Source organism: Cyprinus carpio, chromosome A2 (assembly GCF_018340385.1).
Source record: "Cyprinus carpio isolate SPL01 chromosome A2, ASM1834038v1, whole genome shotgun sequence".
Taxonomy (NCBI): Eukaryota; Metazoa; Chordata; class Actinopteri; order Cypriniformes; family Cyprinidae; genus Cyprinus; species Cyprinus carpio.
In genome coordinates this window covers 14,831,943-14,854,545 of record NC_056573.1, presented here as the reverse complement: position 1 = coordinate 14,854,545, position 22,603 = coordinate 14,831,943, and the positions used below count along the sequence as shown (strand labels likewise).

The following is a 22,603-nucleotide window of genomic DNA, read 5'->3' as shown; positions in this document are numbered from 1 at the left end:
TGTTGAATGTTATAAATATAAGGACTTGAATGTATGTAAGCCATATGTACCTGTCATCTTGCACAGTGACTTCCCAAGGTATTTGGATTCCGTTTTTGTTGCTTGTCTTGTGGATCCAAATAAAAAAAGAAAATGTGTGTGTGATATGCATGCGTCTCTGTATGTTTGCTTGTTAATGTGTGTGCAATATACATATACATGTACAGTTAGCAAAAAGACATAAGTGTCAGTTCTTGGCCAAAGTATTGCTGCCTTCACATGTTGAATTACCATAAAATATGGATTGCCAACTTGCCTAACCCCACCAAAAATCGATGAACCATATTCTTTCAAAATGGCACTGTTGCAGTTTTGGTCATATACATTTAGGCCTATGTGTTTATAAAAATTTAATTTTGGCTAGCTATTCTCTTTGACCATAAAGCTCTTGAACGTAGTATGCCTATAATTATTAATTCAGAAGTAGGTGTTCGGATCTTCTTAAAACCGCGCAAAGGAAAATTCAACTGCAATGTATGGACCAAAAATTACGTCGATAGTCCAAAGTCTGACACCCTGGCGTTCCAATGGAAGGTGCAATTCCAAACGTGAGCGCGAGATGTCACTATGGGACGCGTCGTCATCACTGCAGCAAGGTGCTCGGATGGGGATGGTCCAGCAGGGAAGAGGAGGAGAGAGAGGGAGAAAGCAGGAGCTGCTGCTGCTGGTGGTGTTCGCGGCTACCCAACGCAGTTTTCCGGTCTCCTTCTATCCTCACGGTTTTCCTTGGATACCTAGCGGATGCTGTTTTTTCCTCGACACACCAGCATCTCTTCTGCTTTCAATGCCAGTCGTTGGAAATGATTTCCGTGTGTCGCTCGCTGTGAATTGTCGGCTTTAATTCGGGGAAGGGGAAGTGAGAAGAGCGTTGTTCCTCTGGGCATTATTCGGTAAGCGCAATGTCATTCCAGTTGCATTTCCATCTGTCACATTCCCCACCTACAATCACGCTATCTGCCAAGAAAACGCTCGGAACAGTTGCGAAACCCCCGGTACGCGTAGTAATAGCACATGTTATGTGTTTATTAGCATCTGGATGTCGCTGGTTTTGTGTTTAGGGAATTTTTATCGCATGCTCGCATTCACAGGGCTGTGAGCGCAGGCTGGGAACCAAAAATGGAATCCATTAGAGCATCATTCTCCGTGTAAGACGGATGGGAGGGGGAGCGCGAGCACAGAAAACCTATTACTTCCCTATTGACCTAAATTTCAATGATGTATTTATAAGATTACACCAGTCCACGGGCATGGTTCTTTGTCTAGTTTTACAGCATGTTCCTCGCATTTCGTTATGAAATACCAGCTGTCAACGGCTTTGCTTGTAAAGCATCGTTTTCATTTGTGTCCATTCATTTTGAATTTCTTGATTTGCTGTTTCGAGTTGCCACATTTTTTTCTAGCATCACGCTGAAATTGATCATTTTTGACCGTGTGACAGAAAAATCCTTAATAAAACATTGTTTAAATGGATATTGAGTATGAAAGATGAATAAAGCCTATTAGTTTAGGTGTGCTGATGGAGAAATGGGAAGGCTGTAGGCTCTGTGGCTAGACTGACCGCCTCTCCCTTCACTTGATTAGGTGAGGCCGTCTTGAAAAAGAATGAACAATAATTCAGCGGGTATAGAAGCTATTAGGCCCACATGTGATTTGTGTGTGTGTGTGTGTGTGTGTGTGTGTTTATATATTTGAATAATTTGAATCTTTTCCCACAAGTGGCACATATGTTATAAAATAGTATGTTGGTGCTCACTTATGCATAAGCAGCTGTTTAAGAACAGAATTATGACATTTATCTCTTTTATTCTTGAATTTTTATACATTTACGGTAAAAAAACTGACGGATGGTTGCAAAAATTGTACTGTAAAAATACAGTGAAGGTTTGCACACTTTACAGGATGGCATTTTGGTGACTGTATATTTTACAGTTCCTAACTGTGTATATAGAAAACAAACATTTTATAAGATCTAAAAAATTATATAATTCATGTGGGAAATTCTGGGAAGCAAAATTTTACAATACTTTACACTAAAAATATACTTATTGCCTTGTTAAATAGGCTATAATATTTTTTTTCTAAATAATTATAGTTTATAAATTTAAATTATAAATGTTTTACATTTTAAATATATATATATATATATATATATATATATATATATATATATATTACAATGTTTTGGTAACATTATACATATTATTTAAAGTAGAACATAATTTTTTTATCATGATATATGCACAGTATATAAGGTAATTTACAGTTAACCAATTAGTAATTATTACTGTAACAGTTTTTTACAGTTTTAGGTATATTAGCATATGTACCTATTATACCTATTATTTTGTCTTTTTGCAGCAACAAGATGAAGTGATAAAGTGTTGATGCAAGAATGTTGATGCAAGAGCTTTATTTACTGGCGCATTAATGCACAAAAGTAATTTTCTACTGAAAAAGAGATATAATGCGAGTAAGAGAGAGAGAGATGGAGACAGAAAATATTGATCGCTCAGGGGATCAGACATTCTCAGGTTGATCATAAATTATACATTTCATATGGATTTTTTATTTATTTTTTCTATTTATTTATTTCTTTTTTGGTGCAGAAAGGTTTCAGCAGACCTAGCCCTGGTATTCAACATTTTAATGTCCTGATGCACCAACACTAAGAGCATGCTCTCAGAGAGCAACAGTGCATGACTGTGAAATATTGTATGCATACTGGTATTAACCTGCTAGCTTCAGCATATGGCTGCATATGATTTAGAATGGGCAAGCTGTGCATGCATTTTGTAACAGGTCGTGTACTCTTGAAGACCTCACTGAGGTATCTTACAGGAAAACAGGACAAGTAGCAGTCCTGCTTGGGGTATTTGCAATATACATTCAAAACACAGATAAAAACTTATAATGTTTGTTGTTAAATGTTAAACGTTCAAATATTCGATACCGATTATACAAGAAAACTGTTATGACCTGACCTTCTCCATCAATGGGCCTGCAAATTCAGAATAATGGACAGATAGCTAATCAATAGCTTAAACTTGGTGGGAAGACATCAAAATGTGCAAAAGCAGAGTGTATTATTATTACTTATTAAAATGGTTCAGCAAATGGAGCCCATTAGTGCTTATAATAGGCATTTTATTAACAATATGCTTTTTCTTGTCATTCCTGCATTCTTCTGTTTGCTCATTGTTAGTCTGTAGAGGTATTCTTTTATATGCTTAATTTCATATTCACATATGATCTAACAGGTTAACCGCAGTTTATTGTAGATTTATCTTGTGACTTTTGCAGGTCTTGTTTTATTTGCCATGAATATTTTGTTATAAATTCTAACATTTACAAAAAAAATTTGATGGTAACAGTATTTACATTTATAGTTTTCTGTAAGATTTTAAACTGGTTTGTTGTAGGGGGACAGAGAAAGTCTATATTATGCTCATATAGTGTTCAGTATTCTGCTCAGGAGAAAGTAATAGACCTATTGATAAATGCCAGACTTGACTCTAGCCACTTGGTATGGACCGACTCAGTCTCCTCTTCTGATAATGACCCCAGAGATAAAGCTGCTGATGACACAGACGCTTGCCATTGTTGTCGTCTGAGCTGACACTCAAAGCTGATATGCAGTAATAGCTATCATACAGGAGGATATGAAAGCGCAGAGTCTTCTATATTTTCATGGTTGTCCCTTAGAAGATCTGCCAAATAGTGTCCTGGAATTTGAAGTGAAGTGACGTGACATACAGCCAAGTATGGTGACCCATACTCAGAATTCGTGCTCTGCATTTAACCCATCCAAAGTGCAAACACATAGCAGTGAACACACACACACACACACACACACACACACACACACACACACACACACACACACCGTGAACACACACCTGGAGCAGTGATTGTCAAATTTACCCGGAGTAGCCAAATAGTGACCTGGAATTTGATGATCCTTTCATGACTCGATTTGAGGCTTGATGTGTACACTTAATTTGTAGCTAGATGTGCAAACACCATAGTTAACCTTCAAATGATGTGAAAGAGAAAAGATCACTGAGTACATATGATGTGTGCATGATTATCATTAGCTTTTCCTGTCATATTTGAAGATTAATATATATTATAGGTTCAGAGGGACACTATAAAATATGGAAGTCAATATCACAGGATTTTATGAGATATAGCAGTAATTTCTTACTAATCAAATCAGTGCAGACTACCATATTTTATATTTCAACACAACAAATTATGGTAAGACTTTACAGTACATTTTCATTTGTAAACATTAGTTCTCATGAATTAACAATAGTAATTAAAAATATTTAGTAAGCATTTATTAATCTTAGGTCAATTTCAACATTTACTAATACATTATTACAATCAAAAGATGTAACTCTATATAATTTAATATACTGACCACACTTTAGTTTGGGGACCAATTCTCACTATTAACTAAGTATTAACTATGACTTGCCTCAGTAAACAAATTTGCTGTTTATTATTAGTTAGTAAGGTAGTTGTTAAGTTTAGGTAATGGTAGGATTAAGGGACTTAAATATGGTCATGCAGAATAGGGCATTAATATGTGCTTTATATGTACTAATAAACAGCCAATATGCTAGTTATATGCAAGCTAATAAAAAAATAGTTAACAGTGAGATCTGGTCTCTAAATTGTTACTGATGTATTTAATGAGCTAACAAACAAATAATGAATAGTTGTATTTTTATTAATTAATGTTAGCGAAGATTAATAAATACCATAACAAATGTATTGCTCATTGTTAGGTAATGTTAATGTTAGTTAATGTATTAACTAATATCAACTAATGGGACCACCTTATTGTGAAGTATTGCCATTTTTACTTATTTTAAATACTGTACTACATCCTGGGAATTTTTTTTTTATACAGTAGCTTATTAAAAATATTTATTTCACAGCTCACATTCACATTCTTGATTCTGAAACCAGTTCTTTCACATCTTGTATCAAGCCATGCCACCTTGAGCCACAGTTATCAAATGTTGTAAAAATTACCTCAGAGGACCTCAGTTTTGAAATAATAATAATAATAATAACAACAACAACAACAACAACAATGTAATACTGTTGCATTGTCCATCTTGTGGCTAGGCCAATTGTTTTGTATATTTTAATGGACATTTTTTCCCTAGCTGAAGTTTTAAGTTATTATACAGGTAAGAGTATAATTTCAGCAAATGTATTTTTTTGTTTATTTTGCAATTATGAGCAAACAGAATCCTTTGGATATGACTTTGAAATCAAACAGCCTCCTCTTGCTAATTTCCAGTGTGTGTTAAGTTGTCTTGCTGTTGTTGTAGGGCGTCTTTTCCCAGCACTGCCTTGTACACAGATCAAGTGCTTGAGTGAGTGATCTTTCCTCAACTTCATTTAGCCAGTGTACCATGGAAACATCTTAAATGTGCATGACCAATGCACCGGGGAGCTGCCTTGTTTATGCACACACTGTCAGTGCTCCAGAAAAGACTTGATAGGAGGGTAGAAATGCATTCTTACCTGAATGCCTGGATTATACAGACCTAGAATGAGGAGAAACAAGCTGTGCTCACTGAGCATTTGCACTTGTGATTAAGGAATCCACTGACACATGTAATATGAAATTTGAGAGACAGAACCCTGGCTATCTATTTTTAGATTTGCCAACCAAAATAATTGCAAAAGGAAGGTTAGTGTTGTTTTTGCAAATGCCATAGATATATATGTATCACTCCACTTCCAGTATTTCTCAATTCTCACAGCGAGTGTCATGGCAGACATCCAAATCCACTAATATTTAAAAACAATACTGGCACGGAATGTAGTTTTAAGAGTTTTTTGGCTTCAAATATATGGTTTGTTAATAAAGATAATGTCTATTTGAAAATTTGCTTACACATTTTCGGAGACCTGCGCTCCAGGGCGTCAGCAGTCGTTCAGCGCTCATGAACCTACCGAGAGCAGCCAGGCCAGATCTTCTGGAATTTGCCGCTGGCTCTGATGGCTCTATAGTGGTTAAACATGAGATATAATTTAATTTTGGTAAATCTGATGGACAGTCTTTGGTCTCATTAATCTGTTATTAGGTTCCAGAGCAAATAGTTTCGGCTGAAGGCAAAATCCCATCACGTTATATTTTATGTAACTTTAATGCTGTATATTAGAGCATGGCTTTTATGATGGCTGTTGTTGTTTATTATTCAATAAAATAATATTTTATATACATAGTAGTATTTAGTATTGAGAAACATTGTGTGTGTGTTTGTGATGGTGATTTTTGTGACATTGTTCCTCCATTAGATGGTGACAAGTGACTGTTTTACAAGTCAGCAGTAAAGACTTTATATTGAAAGAGACTGAAACTGAAATTATTTTTACTTTTATAACAGCTTGTTAGATGCAGTTAACAAATGCAGTGATCAGCACTGTCATCAGAAATCACCTTTAACAGATGAAAGGACAGTATGACAAAGATATCGCTTTCCTCAGCAGACATTCAAACTAATGTTTTATTGAGAATATGAGATTGAGCTGAAGAATGAATGCTGTATCAGATGCAGGTAACTCGCTCAGTCCATTTATCTCTCATATCACAATACACAACACAATAAACTTAAAATACAAAAAAATACAAATAAATCAAAACGAAGCAACTCAATGTTCCTTCGTTACTAATTCTAAATTGACATTTTCGAATTAGTAATGGAGGCTTGAGCCGTTTAAACTGTCAAACAGATATTTGAATTTGTGGCGGAAGGAAGTAGGAACCACAAAAGGGTTTTCAAGACACTCTGTTATTGTTTTTCTTATATATTTACACTCACACAGTCAAACTGTTGTATAAATGCAATATCATTCTCGTACTCGAGCGATACCGGCTCTATATTAGTGGCTGTGATTGCCGCCGGCACTTGGCCACTGACCTAATCATAGCCATGTCGTGCCGAAAAATCGATTTTCTGCTGAAAACTGCTTGCAGTCCGCAGGAGCGCGCGCAGCATTTTAAAGCTGTATCACCCCAGTTTCTACACGTCTACGTCTGCTTTTATCAGGATCAAATGGCCATAACCTGCAAATACACATAACCTTATGGCCTTGGTAATATGTCTGTGCTAATAGCAAAGAAACTTTTCTTGTAAAAGAATAATCAAAATTGTGGCCTAAGAAGTGGCATGATATTTACGCACTATATGTTAACGATATTCTTTTTACGTATTTCCTGTCAAAACAACAGCGTTCCTTTGGATTTTTTCAGCTTTTTAGAACTGCTGGATTCTCTGGTAGTAGGCGGAACTAATGCGCAAACGACAATCTCATTGGCTGGTGCTCACCTATTATCGTCCCTGTTCTGATTTCAGCAAATGAATTCGAGTGGACTCAGACAACGTGATTAATGTTCATGAACCCAGCAGCTCATTAATCATAAGCATGTTTTATATTGTTATTAGTAGTAGAATACATAGTAGTATTGTTATCTTATCAGTACCACCAAAATTCAATTAAAATTACAAAAAAAAAACAATAAATGACAAACATAATCACAAAAACCAAAACAACACATAAGTTCAATTAAAATGACAAATATACTTTCATACATGGTTATTCTAATTACTAAAGTTCTATCACCATATGATGCTTAATTAACATAATATCGTATTATATTGCTTGACTGCCTGATGCTAAATGTACTTTCAGTACATTATTTAAATAGCTGTGCCATTTTACAAACATTAGCTTTATATATATATATATATATATATATATATATATATATATATATATATATATATATATATATATATATTCCATGGTCTGTCTGAATACTGGATTATGGTTATTGGATTATTAGAAAAATAATGCAGAATAATTGACGACAGGCCAAAAAAAAATCACAAAAAAAACTCAGGGAAAACATCACATTAAATATCCAAAAAAACAACACACTTTCTTCAAAAAACACACTTATACTACAGTAACCACACCTCAAGACATTGATCAGATGATATATTTAAAGGGATGCGTCCGGTTTTTGTACTCAAAACGCTATTGTGAGTAGGATTATTTCTTCCGCATCTCATTCAACGCCTCTTTTGCTAGTTCCAAAACGTCATTTTAAAGCTGGTTATGGAGGCTTGAGCCATTGATAGCATTCTAATGCAGTTATTAATGAAGTTATTAGAGAGCGAGAGAGACGGAGACACACAGAGAAAGAGAAAGAGAGAGAGAGAGAGAGAGAAAGAGAGAGAGCTTGTGTGAATTAGGCTACCTCTAGCGTCCCTCAATAGTGTTCTGCAGCAGCGTCTCTAAACAGCACTGTTATAACCTCGCTAGTGAGAAATGTCATGTGTATTTACTTTTGGAAAACCGTCTGTCATTTGTTTTTTGTTAGTCCTGTGTGCTGTATAGGTACTGTATGCTAATTTCCGTTATTACAGTTAACTATGCAAAGTGATATGGAACTGTAATGCGGTCAAGATAGATGCCTGGAACTACATTCACCATGTTTTTCCCTGAAAATAATTGCACGTCTCAGAACGCTTGTCAGCCAATCAGATTCAAGCATTCAATGGCCCCGTAATATAAAACCATTTAATGCACAGATAGTTCCGAGTTTAATCACTGTTCTGTATTAATGCGCTGCTTTAATTGATGCACACTAACCAACACGCATCATTTGCTTGCACACACACATGGAGAGAGAGAGAGAGAGAGAGAGAGAGAGAGAGAGAGAGAGAGAGAGAGAGAGAGAGAGAGAAATCCCTATTAGAATTTGGCTGAAAATATTAGAATCAGTAAATGAGCCCATTGACCTCTATGGCAGTGAGGTGTGGGGTCCACTGACAAATCCAAATCAAGATTTCACCAAATGGGAAAAACATCCAATATAATATATTACATGTGCACTGGCACACAACAAATAACGCATGCAGGGCAGAATTAGGCAAAAATCCTCTAATCATAAAGATACAAAAAAGGGCAATTCAATTCTGGAAACATCTGAAACTCAGTGACCCCCAATCATATCATTATAAAGCTCTGCAATACCAAGAGATCAGCAAAGAAAGCAAGCCCCTCCCTCAGCTGACCCAGAGCTTCAGTCCTGATGCTTCACTAACATCTACTGATGCTCTGAATCACAACATCAGAATCAATCAATCAGATTACTGCACAAATCAATCAGAACTACATCTCTAACTGGCAAACCCAAACACAACAACAGAGTAAAATGAAATGCTATTTGGCTCTAAAGAGTACACTATTGCAGACTATCTGTACACAGTGTCAGATATGATACTGAGAAGCATGTTGACCAGATACAGACTCAGCGGACACAAGCTGATGATAGAGATGGGCAGACACATAAAAAACATGGCTGCCAACGGAGCAGAGACTATGTTAACACTGTGATCTGAATCAGATGGAAACAGAACTGCACTTCCTAACAGAATGCTCCAAAATACACGGACATACAGACAGTGTTCTATGATAAAATACAGCAGATCCATCAGACATTAAAAACTCTTTCAAACCATGAGAAACTGCCGTATCTGTTAGGAGAACACAAGAACTGCTGTGTGTTTGCTGCTCAATATGTGTCTGCCTGCCATGATATAAGAGAAAACACTCATCATGCACCTGACCTGCTGTTTGCAGCACATGTAGATTATGTTATGCCAAATTACTTTATTATATTACATAGATGTATATTTTGCCTCTGTAAATCTAATACTATATCTTATTTTATTTTATTTCTAACTTATACACTTACATACACTAATTCATTTTGCACTACATGCTTAATGCTTTTTATATATTTTTATTATTACTATTATTCTTTTTCTTTCTGTTAATACATATGTGCACTATTTGTAAGCAGCCCAGCTGCAACTGCTTTGGCAATACAAATGTACAGTTTTTGTCATGCCAATAAAGCACACCTAAATTGAAATTGAATTGAAATTGAATTGAGAGAGAGAGAGAGAGAGAGAGAGGTCGGAGATCGCAGATTGTGCTTAACACACACATAAAGTTGTTGTCAGCGCTTCCCCGCAATTTTTATTACTAAAATAAAAGATAGATACTAGATCGCTACATTATATTCCTCAGCAATGAGGTGATAAAATCGCTGTTTTTGAAGTAATTGTTTGTAGAGAGAGACATGCAGGTAACTGACACACAACTGTCATCTCTCTCTCTCTCTCTGTCTCTCTCTCTCTCTCTCTCTCTCTCTCTCTCGATCGATCGATAGATAGATAATTAATTGAAATACATGCTATAATTCATTCAAATAAATGTGGTCTTACCGCACTGTCATCTCTGTGTCTGATTTGAAGCTGGCAGAATGCTAGCGCTAACGAGTCATAAATGATGAAAATAACTGTAATTTTTAAATTTTTCGGTCAAATATTGTGCTGCAAAGAGCAATTCAAGTTTTAACTTGTCTATATTTTGGCAAATGACCATGGAATAAGCGGGATAATCAATGGCTAGCTGGGCATTAAAGGATTTTAATGCACTTCGCAGAGGCAACCACCCGACGCAGCCTCCACGTCATGGCTAGCCGTTGATTATCCCTTATATATATATAATAGTAAACTAAAAATTTACTAGCCAATGGTGATTCTTTTGCCAAGGTGTCTGTAGAGGGTTGCATTCAGTCCACAACTGCTTTTTTATAGGGACAGTTCAACTGGACAGTTGACTGTTGTCACAGACAACTGATTTCTTACATAGCTGTGGTAATTTCATGTCCTTTGCAGCACAGTTTTGTCTCTTTCTTAGAATAAGAATAAAATCATTTAATTTAACTATTTGTTCACTATTCCATATCAGATAAAAACATAAATGGATAAGTAGCCATGATGCGAAGTGGAGTTATACCTCAGATGTGTGTTATTTTTCAATAATTCAACAGACCGGAGTCAATTTTTTTGCTTATACCATGTTTACCACACCTCAAGATGTTTTAGAGAGACAGAGAGAGAGAGAAAGAAGGTGTACTTACAGAACTTTTTGTTGTCATTGTTAGTTTGGATATATTGATATTTTATTCTCTATGTAAAATATGAAAATATCTTAAGTTTGTGTTAATCACTAAACTTATTTTAGGCATTTAACAAAAACAACAACAACAACAAAAAAAACATTAACTTCAGAATGGAAACCTAAGTTGAAAATGCTAATTGTTTTCGGGCTACAGTATGTCATCCCTTCAGCACATAATTTTGTGAAGTAATATGAAACTGTAATGTGTTTAACATTGCTTTTTATCCCCCAAATAATATTTATTTTTCTTGTGGAAACTAATTCATGTAATCTGAATTAATATTACTTCTTATCCCCAGATTAATACTTATTTGATCTTTATATGGAAACCACAATTGATGTTGCAGTTGTCAGAGACCTGTTAAGAGAGGTTTTATTAGCACTGGAACATATTTTGGTCAGGGTTTTTTTTTTTTTTTTTTTCTTGCTTTTATTTTTCATATCTCTCAAATAAAATAATTGAACTATTTTGTATTTGCGAGAGGTTGTAAGTGGTCTTGCCATTGTTTGACCAATAGGGGTCCTCTTTGGCACTGCTCAGTGGCCAATTATAGAAGGTCCCAGCACGCAGTGAACTTATTATCTGAAACAAACAAATGAGTATTGCATAGTCTTCAATTACATGAGACAACGAATGTTTGCAAGGTTAGGTCTCTGTTATATTCACTTTCTTCCTCCTTAGGGAGTAACACACTGCTTTTGTCTTGGAGAACTCAGTGGGTGTATTAAATTTCCACTGCTGTTCTTGTACATAGATAACACTAGTAAACACAGCTCTCAGCAATGTCAACTCTCTCCAGCAGCAAATTCATTAATCCCATACTAGGTCAGGGCTCTTACTGAGCCAGCCGCTTCCATCCAGAGCTACACAGGCATGGCAGCAATGTCCTCATGCCACGCTTGAAAAATCCAAGCCTTATACTGATACCCCATGATGCATTTTCCAGGCGTACTGCAGAATTGCAAATATATGTTTTCTGTCATTTCCCTGACACACCACAAATCATCAGTAGTTTCTTTCATGACAGTTGAAGGTTGCAGACAGATTTGAAAAGTTAATCATGCAGTGACGTGTAAACAAACTTTTTTTTTTTTATCAGTGAGTTAAACCGAAAAGCTTTTTCTTGCTCTTTTCCAACCAGAGACTGAGAAATCATGCCTCTCATTGGTAAACAGACGGCAAAGGGATAACTGTTTCAATTATATTTCTTAATGCGCATAGGCTTTACCTTTTATATGCTGTTGTGTACTTTTATTTCATGAAAATAAAGAGGGGGAGAGGTGGCCATTGAAAAAATAAAATGCACTCAAACATTACCACCAGAGACTATAGAGAAGAAAAAGCCCTAATAAGCAGTGGGGCCTGTTTGATCACAGCAAGCCTCACATAATTACTCTTTATCATCGATGTCACGCTCTGCTGTCCTTTGAGAACATGATCTGAGGAGCATTTTAAATGCCTCACATTTGCGCTGCTTCTCAATGTATCATTGACATTTTGGGCAAGGAGACATGTCTTGAAAAACTATACAATTCTCCTCCAAAGACATTTGCTGATAGTTAATTAGGTCTTAAATTTGATAGTGATTGGTCACTCTTATTTTTGTTAAACGCATACAATGCATGTATCATGCATTTCTAGACTACTAAAATGTATTACAGGTAAAGCACAGGCACGGTTAAATTAATATACTGATTGTAATGTAAAAGACAAATTATCTCCAGTCCCATTTCGATGCTTTGTGCAGAAGTGCATAACGTCATCTACCAGTGTGCCAGCCTCACAAAAAAAGAGATTAGTTTCCTTTAAGACCTTATTGAACATTTTAATCTTGCAGTGTGCTCTGAATTTTATTGCTGTTTCATTCCCAATGTTGTCAGTCGTGTGTCGAGACAATAAATAAACAAATTTGTCCACAGTCAGAATACAAAGGACTGATGATTAATGTCTGTGGGATTAATGAAGCTGTAAAAATATTTGTTTTCATTCATCTTCCCATCCCCCGGCATATAGTCTAAGTTAAATAACTAATATACTTTGTAATAATTAGAAATTTGTTTTAATGATTTCACATGAGATTTCACATAAATATTTATCTTCCAAATGCAAGTTCTTAATGCATTGCTCTCGTTTTCACTGTCTCGTTAATTCCAGTAGCTAATCAAGGCAGATTTTACACTGAAAATACTGTTGGGTGTGTAAAAGTGTGTGAATGAGTGAATGTGGGTGTGACTGTAAACACAATATGTGCCTTTTGTTTGTGCATTTTGATACTTTAGTATCCTGCGGGATCACATGACTAATCTGGGATTGTAACCGTGATGCCTGCCAATGGCAACATCAGTCGAACACCTTCATGTCCTCTGGGTGTAGGTAGATCCGTTTTTCTGGAACATCTGGTGTTTCACATGGGTGATCAGATCTTGGGAGTAAGTCTACTGAATTCTGTGTAAAAAAAAAACTGACTGAGGAGCGTCAGAGGGGAGTAAACCGTTGTCAAAAGCATATGGCCATTGTCTTAATGGGATATAATGGGGATGAAAATGCAAAAGCAAGGCAGATGTCTTAAATGAAATGTTTAATGCAGAAAACAAGATTAACAGGTTGTGCGATTGCATAGTGTAAAGCATAAAACAAATGAGATTACTTAAAATTGGAGGCTTCTATAGGCCTGATTTCTGGGTTCTGTTTTCGTAGAGATTGTTGCTATGAGTTGTATGTAATCCCAAAGGACGGACGATGGAGTAATTCCATAGGGTGCAATCACGAGACTGTTAATTAACCTGTTAATCTTGTCTCTTACACCATCGTACATGAACCTACACATGCAGCATACACGTACTCATGATGAAAGAAAGATATGCACCCTGCATAGCCAATGTTTGCATTTTTGTATGATTTTTATCAGAAGTGTATATTCATGCTGATCCAATTAGAAATATTAGCCTAGTGGTTTTGCTGTCCAAAACCACCTTGAATCATAAGCGCAAAGCATCTTGAGGAGAATTAGTTGCTGTGTGCTGCATCACCGATATGATCAACTGTATGCCTCACGGTTGCCTTCTTGGTGAGAGACTGTCATAATGGATTGATATCTCTATGGAAACGGGAGCCTGTTAGCGGGCTCAAGCATGATGTCATAGACAAACTAGGCATTCAGACATGTTTGGCTGAGCCCCGTTAGAGAGCTCCTGCTTTGTTGTAGAGCTTTCAGTGATGAAAATTATGAACATCTCACAAATTAGATTTCAAATTAATTTCTCCTTTTCGGCTATTTGATATCTGCAGCTACGCCAGTGGAAAGACTTGAAATGTCTACATTCAGCTCAGTGGTTTCAGACAAAAGTCATTGGGGAAGCACAATCAAGTACGTTATAACAAAAATGTAGCTTTTGTCACTTTGAATGAAAAAGTGCCACTGAGGAAATGAAATAGGATAGAACTGCTTGTTGGCAACAATGGCTCCGACTCTTCCACTGTTCAATTTGTTTAGTGTTTGACAATGAAATTGAGGTTGTGTTACAGGACTCTCCTGTATGTCTTGAGCCAATCTGAAAGGTAGAGTCGGGCCATTGTGCAAGGCGTTTTAGTAAAATTACAGTAAATATTCACTGAGCAGTGCAGGTCTGTTTCTAAGGTAACTGCGGCCTTGGAGTGATTGTAGCCATCATGTGACTCACAATTAGGCTTTTTTTTTTTTTACCTATTTCTAAGTAATGCCTTTTCTTTTTCTTTTTCTTCCTTTTTCTACTAAACACACAGTGTGTTATGCCAGTTAGCTTCTGTATGGTCTATTCAGTATGTTAAGAGTTTCACCATTTCCTTTAGATGCTGCGTAATATGCTTGTGAGTCAGAAATTAGAGTACTCAATATATTTTACATGTTCATTTGGATTAATGCATCCTATAACTTCTCTAGTTCATGTATTGTGCTTTCAAGGCACAGCCAATTCTTAGTGCACAATCCAGTTCCAGCATGCCTTTATATTTTTTTTGTTATGAAAAGTTCTCCGCATATAATAACAGCGCTGAATAAAATGTACATTTTACATTAAAATTTTCCAAGTTAAACCACAGCATGTTTGATTTTAATGATATATGCCATGCAATATTGAATATTTTTTCAGTAAAAATTGTATTTAACTATTTTCTGTTTTAATATATTTTAAAATGCAGATAATTCCTGTGATGTCAAAGCTTTATTTTTAACCAGCCATTACTTCAGTCTTCAGTGTCACATGATCCTTTTGTATTACATTTTTATTAACAAAAACAAACGAAAATTACTAGGTTTTTTATTTGTAATAATAGCTGGATTTGGCTATAATGTAACTCATTGACAGTTTTAAAATCATAAACTAACTTTTAGCAAAGCTAAACAATTCACAGACCAAACTGGAAAAGGATGGCACACAGTGCAAAACCAATGCTGATATGAAACATTCAGCCCATTATAAGATGCTTAATCATTTGTAACACAGTGTAAAAAATGTGTATGCTTCACACCAAATGTTTGTGCCATTGCAAGGCATAAAAACACACAGGAAATTAATAAATTGTTATTTTATTTTTATTTTATTACAACACATCACTGACATGCAACACAGGTCTTCAGGCCATTCATGCAATGATATTTTGTGGTTTTAGTTTATTTTTTAATCATGATTTATTTATGATGTCAGGATACTATTAATCAGAGGCAGATGGATGACTAAGATTATTATCAAAAAAGTGTAATCCATCTGAACCCACACACACCAACAGCTGGGACTGGCGTTATTTGGTGTTCTGGTCTGTTTTGCATCATATCATTGGTAGTAAGTCATCAGTTTGACCTAGAAATGAAAAGCATCTGCATCAGGTCACCAAAACTGATGAATAAATTGAGCATTTATCAATACTTTTTTATCAGTTCCTGTTTCACTTACGACTATAGCAGCTGTAGCATTTGTTTTCACAGACCTTACTGTTCCCTTTTTTTGATTGTATGTTCGCTCTTCTTTACAGAACAGAAGTGTTCACAGTTGTGCCTGATGTGGGTGGTTGTGTGAAAAGGCTGTGTGTGCTGGTGCTCCAGGTACACATTCACACGTGAGCAGCCATTTTCTGTCTGCTCCTGCTGTGTGCAGACTGTTCTCTGGGGAAGCTTTAAATTCGGGTGGTAGATTTTGAAGAGGGGAAGCAATTGCAAAGGAGAAAGCAAAGAGAGTGATCTGAGAGGACTAGAGCATTATAGGGGGATTTCCATTACTTGAAATCTAAGTGAAAACAGTTAAAATATTGGGGTAGTTTTTTTTTTTAAAGAAATTAATACTTTTAATCAGCAAGAACACATTAAATTGATCAAAAGTGACAGTAAACACTTGCAAAACCAAATTGAAAATAAGTTTTAAATAAATGCTTTTCTTTTGAACTTTCTATTCATCAAATAATCCTGAAAAAAGGTTTCCACAAAAACATTAAGCAGCACTTAATGTTTTCAACATTTATAATAATAAGAAATGTCTCTTGAGCACCATATCAGCATTTTAGAATGATTTCTGAACAATCATGTGACACTGAAGACTGAAGTAATAATGCTGAAAACTCATATTTGCCATTACTGGAATAAATTACAGGAATACATTTGATTTTATTAGCAATATTTCACAATATTACAGTTTTTACTTCATTTACCATCAAATAAGTGCATCCGCTGTGAATATAAGAGACTTCTTTCAAAACTTTTAAAAAAATCTTACCAACTTTTGAAAGGTAGTGAATATGTGTATCTGCTAAAAGTGAAATTTGTGAATGTTTATTAATACATTAGCATATAGTTGGTCAACTAAAAGCCACGAAACTACAATTTTAGTTTTATAGTGTTTTCAAAGTCTTTTTTGAAGCTGATGTATACAAATCAAAGCATGACAGCGACAAGCTGAGAATCGTGTTTGGAATCACAAACCTCGAGAGATGAGGAGAGAAAAGTATGTCAAAGAAGAGAGAGAGAGACTGAAAGAAACAGAGACGGTTAATTAAATGTTATGTGTAACAATTATTACATCACGACAAACAATTGAAAATTCACTTTGATAAGTATTATGAAATCAGAAAAGTGCCAAACCATGATTTTTAATGTCATTTTACCTGAAAGTCTGTCATTGTGAAGGATTTATTTGAACTGATTGCTCTAGTATGCTGAAGCATGACAAAAGCTTTGCAGAGTTCATCTTGAATAACTCTTGATGCTATTGTTTTGGTTCACAGAAGTAATGCCAGTACCAGACCAACACTCTGACATAGAGAACTCCAGCATGTTGAGTCCGGTGCTGAACGCCTCAAACGGAGATGGATCCGAGACGGAGACCACCTCTGCCATCTTGGCCTCTGTTAAAGAACAGGTGGGTACTTCATGTCAAACTATTGTAATTTTCTTCATTCTTACATACTGTCTCTAACAGACGTTTATGATTCTCACCACACTCATACGGAAACATTCATTTCCCAACAGTTTAATTAGAAACTCTCTAAGTCTTTATATACTGTAAACAGTAATTACACAGAATCATACCAGTCCTCAGATGAACTGCATATGCCATCTGGGTTAAGGAGCCACAAGGTTTGGTGGGTTTCTGCACGAGTGATTTCCATAATCTCGTGCTGTTGGTTTCAGTTAGCGCCTGGTGTCTAAATTCACAGATACAAATGGTTTTTAATGGTCAACACACTGCAAATGTGCCGTTACGCCTCAGTATCACTGGTTTTGTGGACCAAATGGAGGAATGGATGTAGGTTTTGGAGCTGTGTGGTGCAAGAAATATGAAATATTTGACACTCCATGTTGCAATCAGGTCTTCATGCTATGCTAGTCACTACACCGCAGCCTATCTGTAATAAGATTGGTCACCTGCTTGTCAGCAGATGGACAGCTTCCCAGACGTTGGCGCAACCTTATGATAAACCGGCTTGATCTGTCAGGAATAATGACAGGTGATTGTAATTGCTTATGACCTCCTGTTATAAAAAGTCATTTACGAAATGCTTCATAGGATTATTGCATGTGTCAGAATTTAGTGTGTGATGATGTACAGTATTTCTCACTTTTGCCCTGCATATTTATATGTCTGTCTTGGCTGGAGGCCAATTTTTGAGTCAAGACCATGTGTAGATAAAAATGGACCGTGACAAGCCCTTCGCTTCCTGCTAGCGTTTAGCTCGCTCTCCTGCTTTTAACCACGGGACAGAAAAAAGCGACATGCTCTTAGGGTTGGAAATCTACACGGGGAGTGTTAAATTAGGCCACAGCCATAGGCTGCTGTGGGCCAGTCTAATAGCTCTCCTATCAGAGCGAGAAAAACTGTCTGCCATCTTTCTTTTTTTGATGATTTTCACTGGAGGGTACTGGTGGACAGAGTCCATGTCACGTACAGTGTTTCTCTCTGAGAGGAGATTAAAAACATGAAAAAATGGTGTGATTTTCTTTTTTTAAGTTGGTGTCCTTTCCACTGAAACAAGATGATTGGGTGGGTCATATTGAAGAGTTTTAGTTACACTACCGTTCAAAAGTTTGGCAAGATTTTGAATGTCTCTAATCTCAACAGGGCTGCATTATTTGATTATAAATACAGTAAAAACAGTAATATTGTGATTTTTTTAATGTAAATAATCTGTTTTCTATTTTAATGTATTTTAAGTATAATTTATTACATGGCAACGCTGAATTTTTAGCAGTCATAACTCCAGTCTGGAGTGTCACATGATCCTTCAAAAATTATTCTAATATGTTGATTTGTTGATCATTATAGGGCACATTTTTATTGTTATTTTATTATTGTATTTTTTTTTATATAAATCTTTTGTAAAATGAAAAATATATTTTCTGTCTTTAATGACTTCAGTTGTGTTCAATTTAATGTGCCCTGCTGAATGAAAGCATTCATTCATTTATTCATTTAGTTGGTTAGTTAGTTATAAGTAATCTTACTGACCCCGAGCCCGGCTCTGGCCTGAGATGCCCAGGCAATAGTCTGGCCTGTGTCCGACAGCTTATCAGAATTACTGGCCCGAGACCATCTTTTTTTCCCCCTTCTCCCAAAACAGCTTATACTTCTGTTTCAGCTGTTAAACTAGTTCAGTTTTGTATGTATTGGCAAAGTGATTATATTTTGTTTAGTTTTTTATTAAGTTAATTTAGTTTGTTAAAAATAATTTTGTCCGTTAAATATAAGTTTTTTGTTTTTAAAGTAATGACCAAGCGGCCAGCAGCAGACAGTGAGCCTATGTTTGATCAATTTAGCCTTCTGAAATCCTCACGACTTGCATAAAATAAAATCTATAGATATAAAACAGTTCAAGCATATAACAATGTTTAAACGTTAAACCTAGATAAATGTGCGCTGTATCCAATAGTTTGTGCAGAGAGTGGAAGCTGAAGCACGCTTTGACGGACATGGAGGCACCAGCATGATCACTTGCATTTTTGCTCATAAAGGTAAGAGTAATAAAATGAAGAAAACAAACATGATGCGCTTTCTACCATCTCGTCTAGAACAGGAGCGCTTCACAAAAATGAACCGAAACTCAGCGAATACATGCCTCACAATCAGGAAAACTATATCTATAGAAAGCTTTAAATTACCACTTAACGAAATAAAACAAATCGAAAACAAAAGCTCTTTCATTATAATCATAATTCACAAAGATCGGCAACTACATCCTTGAGACACCAACTCAGAAAACACTATTTATTAGTAAATAATTCAAATATCTCCTTACTGTTTCCACCTGACACATTTATGGTAATTACTTTTGCCGATGCTTTGCCGCAAGCGTTAGCCTATTGCATACATTTCAACACAGAACTCTTCAGCTGCGCTGATGGTAGGCTTGCTCTGCTGCTGCTGGACACTAAACATTGTCGAGCAGCTCTTGACATTCACGGTAGCACGGTCTCGTGTTGTTTCCACCAGCGCGGCAATTTGTTTCAGCACTAGTTGATGGATGTCTAAAATATAAAAATAAGGAGAAGCCTTAAAATAGGCCCGAGGCCTGGCCCACGTCTGAACTATGACGTGAAAATTGGCCTGAAGCCTGGCCCGAGGGGAATAAATAATTTGGGGCCCGTTGGGCCCGGCCTAGAATGCAGGGCTTTAATATCACCGCCATGAACCATGATTTGCTTCTTGCTATCAAGGCATGCTATTTTACCCCCTGCTGGTAGATGCTGTTACTACACCATTTGGCTCTAAAAAGCATCATTATTCATCAAATGGCCATTCAAAATGAGTTGCATATAGTGACTAAATACAAAAAATCTTCATACAAATATAAAATAACTTCATTTGAAACTCCAATAAATAGCTTTCTTCAAATATTATAGATCTTGCTAGCAGGCAGGGTGTTCTCACTATTGAGAGCATTTTGATACACAAAAATGTGTAGTACAAGATGAGTCGTCATTATTTTGGTCGATTTCCTGAAAAAGAAACATTGAACATTTTACAATGTTTTACAGTGTGCTAAAAGTGAATTTTGTCAAATTTTAGGAACAGGAAAAAAGACCTCAAAACTAACTGAAAAGTCATTAACTGAAAATGTTTATCATTTTGCCACTGCTTGTTTGCTCACACATATTATGATAAATCACCATAGGCTTATTTTTCCTCCTCCACTAGATGGCAATCTCCCATTTTAGAGGCTTTTAGTAGGGCTTTATAGAGGTTGTGAGGCAAAATTCACAGAACACTCTCAGAAATAAAGGTACAAAAGGGGTCATTAGGGTGGTACCTTTTTCAAAGGTACACTTTTGTACCGACTAGTTTCTAATATGTACACTTTAAGTGCTAATATCTTTAAGGCACCAAAATGAACCCTTTAGGTAAACATGTACCTTTTGAAAAAAGGTTACCGCCGCAGTGCCAGCTTTTGTACCTTTATTTCTGAGAGTGAATAAACTGAACTTCAGATCTAAAACCAGTGTAGATTTTGATGATAAAGGATGCTCTGTAGCACTGAATAACCATTTCCCCTCTACCAAAATGTCTGGCAAAATGTCCTGGTCTCTTGTATGTGTGCTTTGTGTGCAGTTTTCAAGGTTACACGTGCAAGCAGAACACAGTCTCTCCTGTGTATGACGCTGTCCCATTAAAATTCTCCTGTATCACTTGTGCTAAACAGAATCACATGTGATGGTCAGGGAGAGCATGTTTAACAACCTGGACATATGTGCAGTGCTCTCACTGTATGGTAAGAACTAGTAGATACTGTATTTGCAGCAAAATGTTGCTTAGTGTAATTTCTTCTATATAATGAACACTTATTATTTGCCTTTGAGTGTCACTTTTCAAGATTATGTTGACATAGTGATTATAATAGTATACATAGTAATGTATAAAGTACAGGTGTTATTTTTCAGAATTTTCAAAAGATTTGTTGTTAAAGCTCAACTTTTTTGGTCCCTTTAATTTGGTGTTAATTAAAGAAATTTATCTTAGTGTTTTTAAAATGACACATTAATTATTCATAAAAAAAAGCCACTGGCATATGATGTTTTATTATGATCATGGCAAGGCTTTTTGGGGAAAGTGCCAGTGTTTGTAAGGGTTAGTACAGCTAAGGTCAAATATTTCTTTCCATTTAATTCTCTGTATTTTTAGTCTTTTTTATTTTAGGGAAAGCATGTTAATCAGCTCATTATATCTTTGTCCGATAGGAGTGATTTGCTTTAGCCAGAAGTGAAGTCATTTAGATTTTTTTAATCACATAATAATTAATGTCACATATTCAATCTAATAAAGCAGTTCTTTAATTACTTAGAATATTCATAAAAATTGAGGCTGTTTTGACAAAATTATCAACAAAAAGGCTGTTCGGTCTATTTGAAGCTTATCCTGAGGTCCTTTGGGTGGCCTCATTTCTGATGTAATTTTCAACCAGGAATAAATGCAATTTTCCCTTTATATTTTACCAACCCAATTAGTTCATCCGAGTCATTCCTGTCTGTTTAACACTGTTTTGTATGGCTCTCAGTCGGTGTGGTCAGGTTGTGGAGTGGCTCTGGACTCATTTAACTCCGTGAAATTATAGAAATTGGGTTAAATCCTTAAAGGAACTCCTGAGGCAAACCCCAAGTGACATTTTGCAATCAAATGGACCAATGAAGAAACTTAAATGTCAGTCTTTGTCCACAGGGCGCAATTAGGCTTTTAGGCCAGAAGACCACATTTGCCTCTTGAAGCAGTCAAATCAATTTCTCAGTCCCTTGGCGATTTATTTTCTAAACAAATAGGTTTAACGGCCTTTTCTGGAGTTATTATGTAAGATAATGGGAATACATTCCTGTTTTGCATTCTTTTCACACTGCTGACCATGCAAAACACATTTTATGAGTTCTTATCAGATTAAATAGACTAAAACCGGCAGACAAACAATATTTACTCAGAAATTGCACAATTAATTACAAAGAATCAGCAACTAACGCGTTGAATTAGATGTGAAATTTTTAAGTAGAAA

The 22,603-nt window shown here is 35.9% G+C and overlaps 1 protein-coding gene across 5 annotated transcripts in view; it reads left to right on the top strand.

Annotated features, from left to right (window-relative positions):
* Positions 1–635: 635 nt before the first annotated feature.
* LOC109055255 (catenin delta-2-like) overlaps positions 636–22,603 on the top strand; it is a 78,314-nt gene continuing 56,346 nt past the window's right edge. For 3 of the 5 annotated variants that reach the window (XM_042774673.1, XM_042774671.1, XM_042774657.1), the window contains exons 1-2: positions 637–929; positions 17,360–17,493. In XM_042774673.1, coding sequence (XP_042630607.1) covers positions 17,365–17,493 — 129 coding nt within the window. In that variant the 5' untranslated portion in view covers positions 637–929; positions 17,360–17,364. Of the gene's footprint in view, positions 930–17,359; positions 17,494–22,603 lie in introns of all 5 variants that reach the window. The other 2 variants (XM_042774678.1, XM_042774664.1) reach the window with 1 other exon arrangement.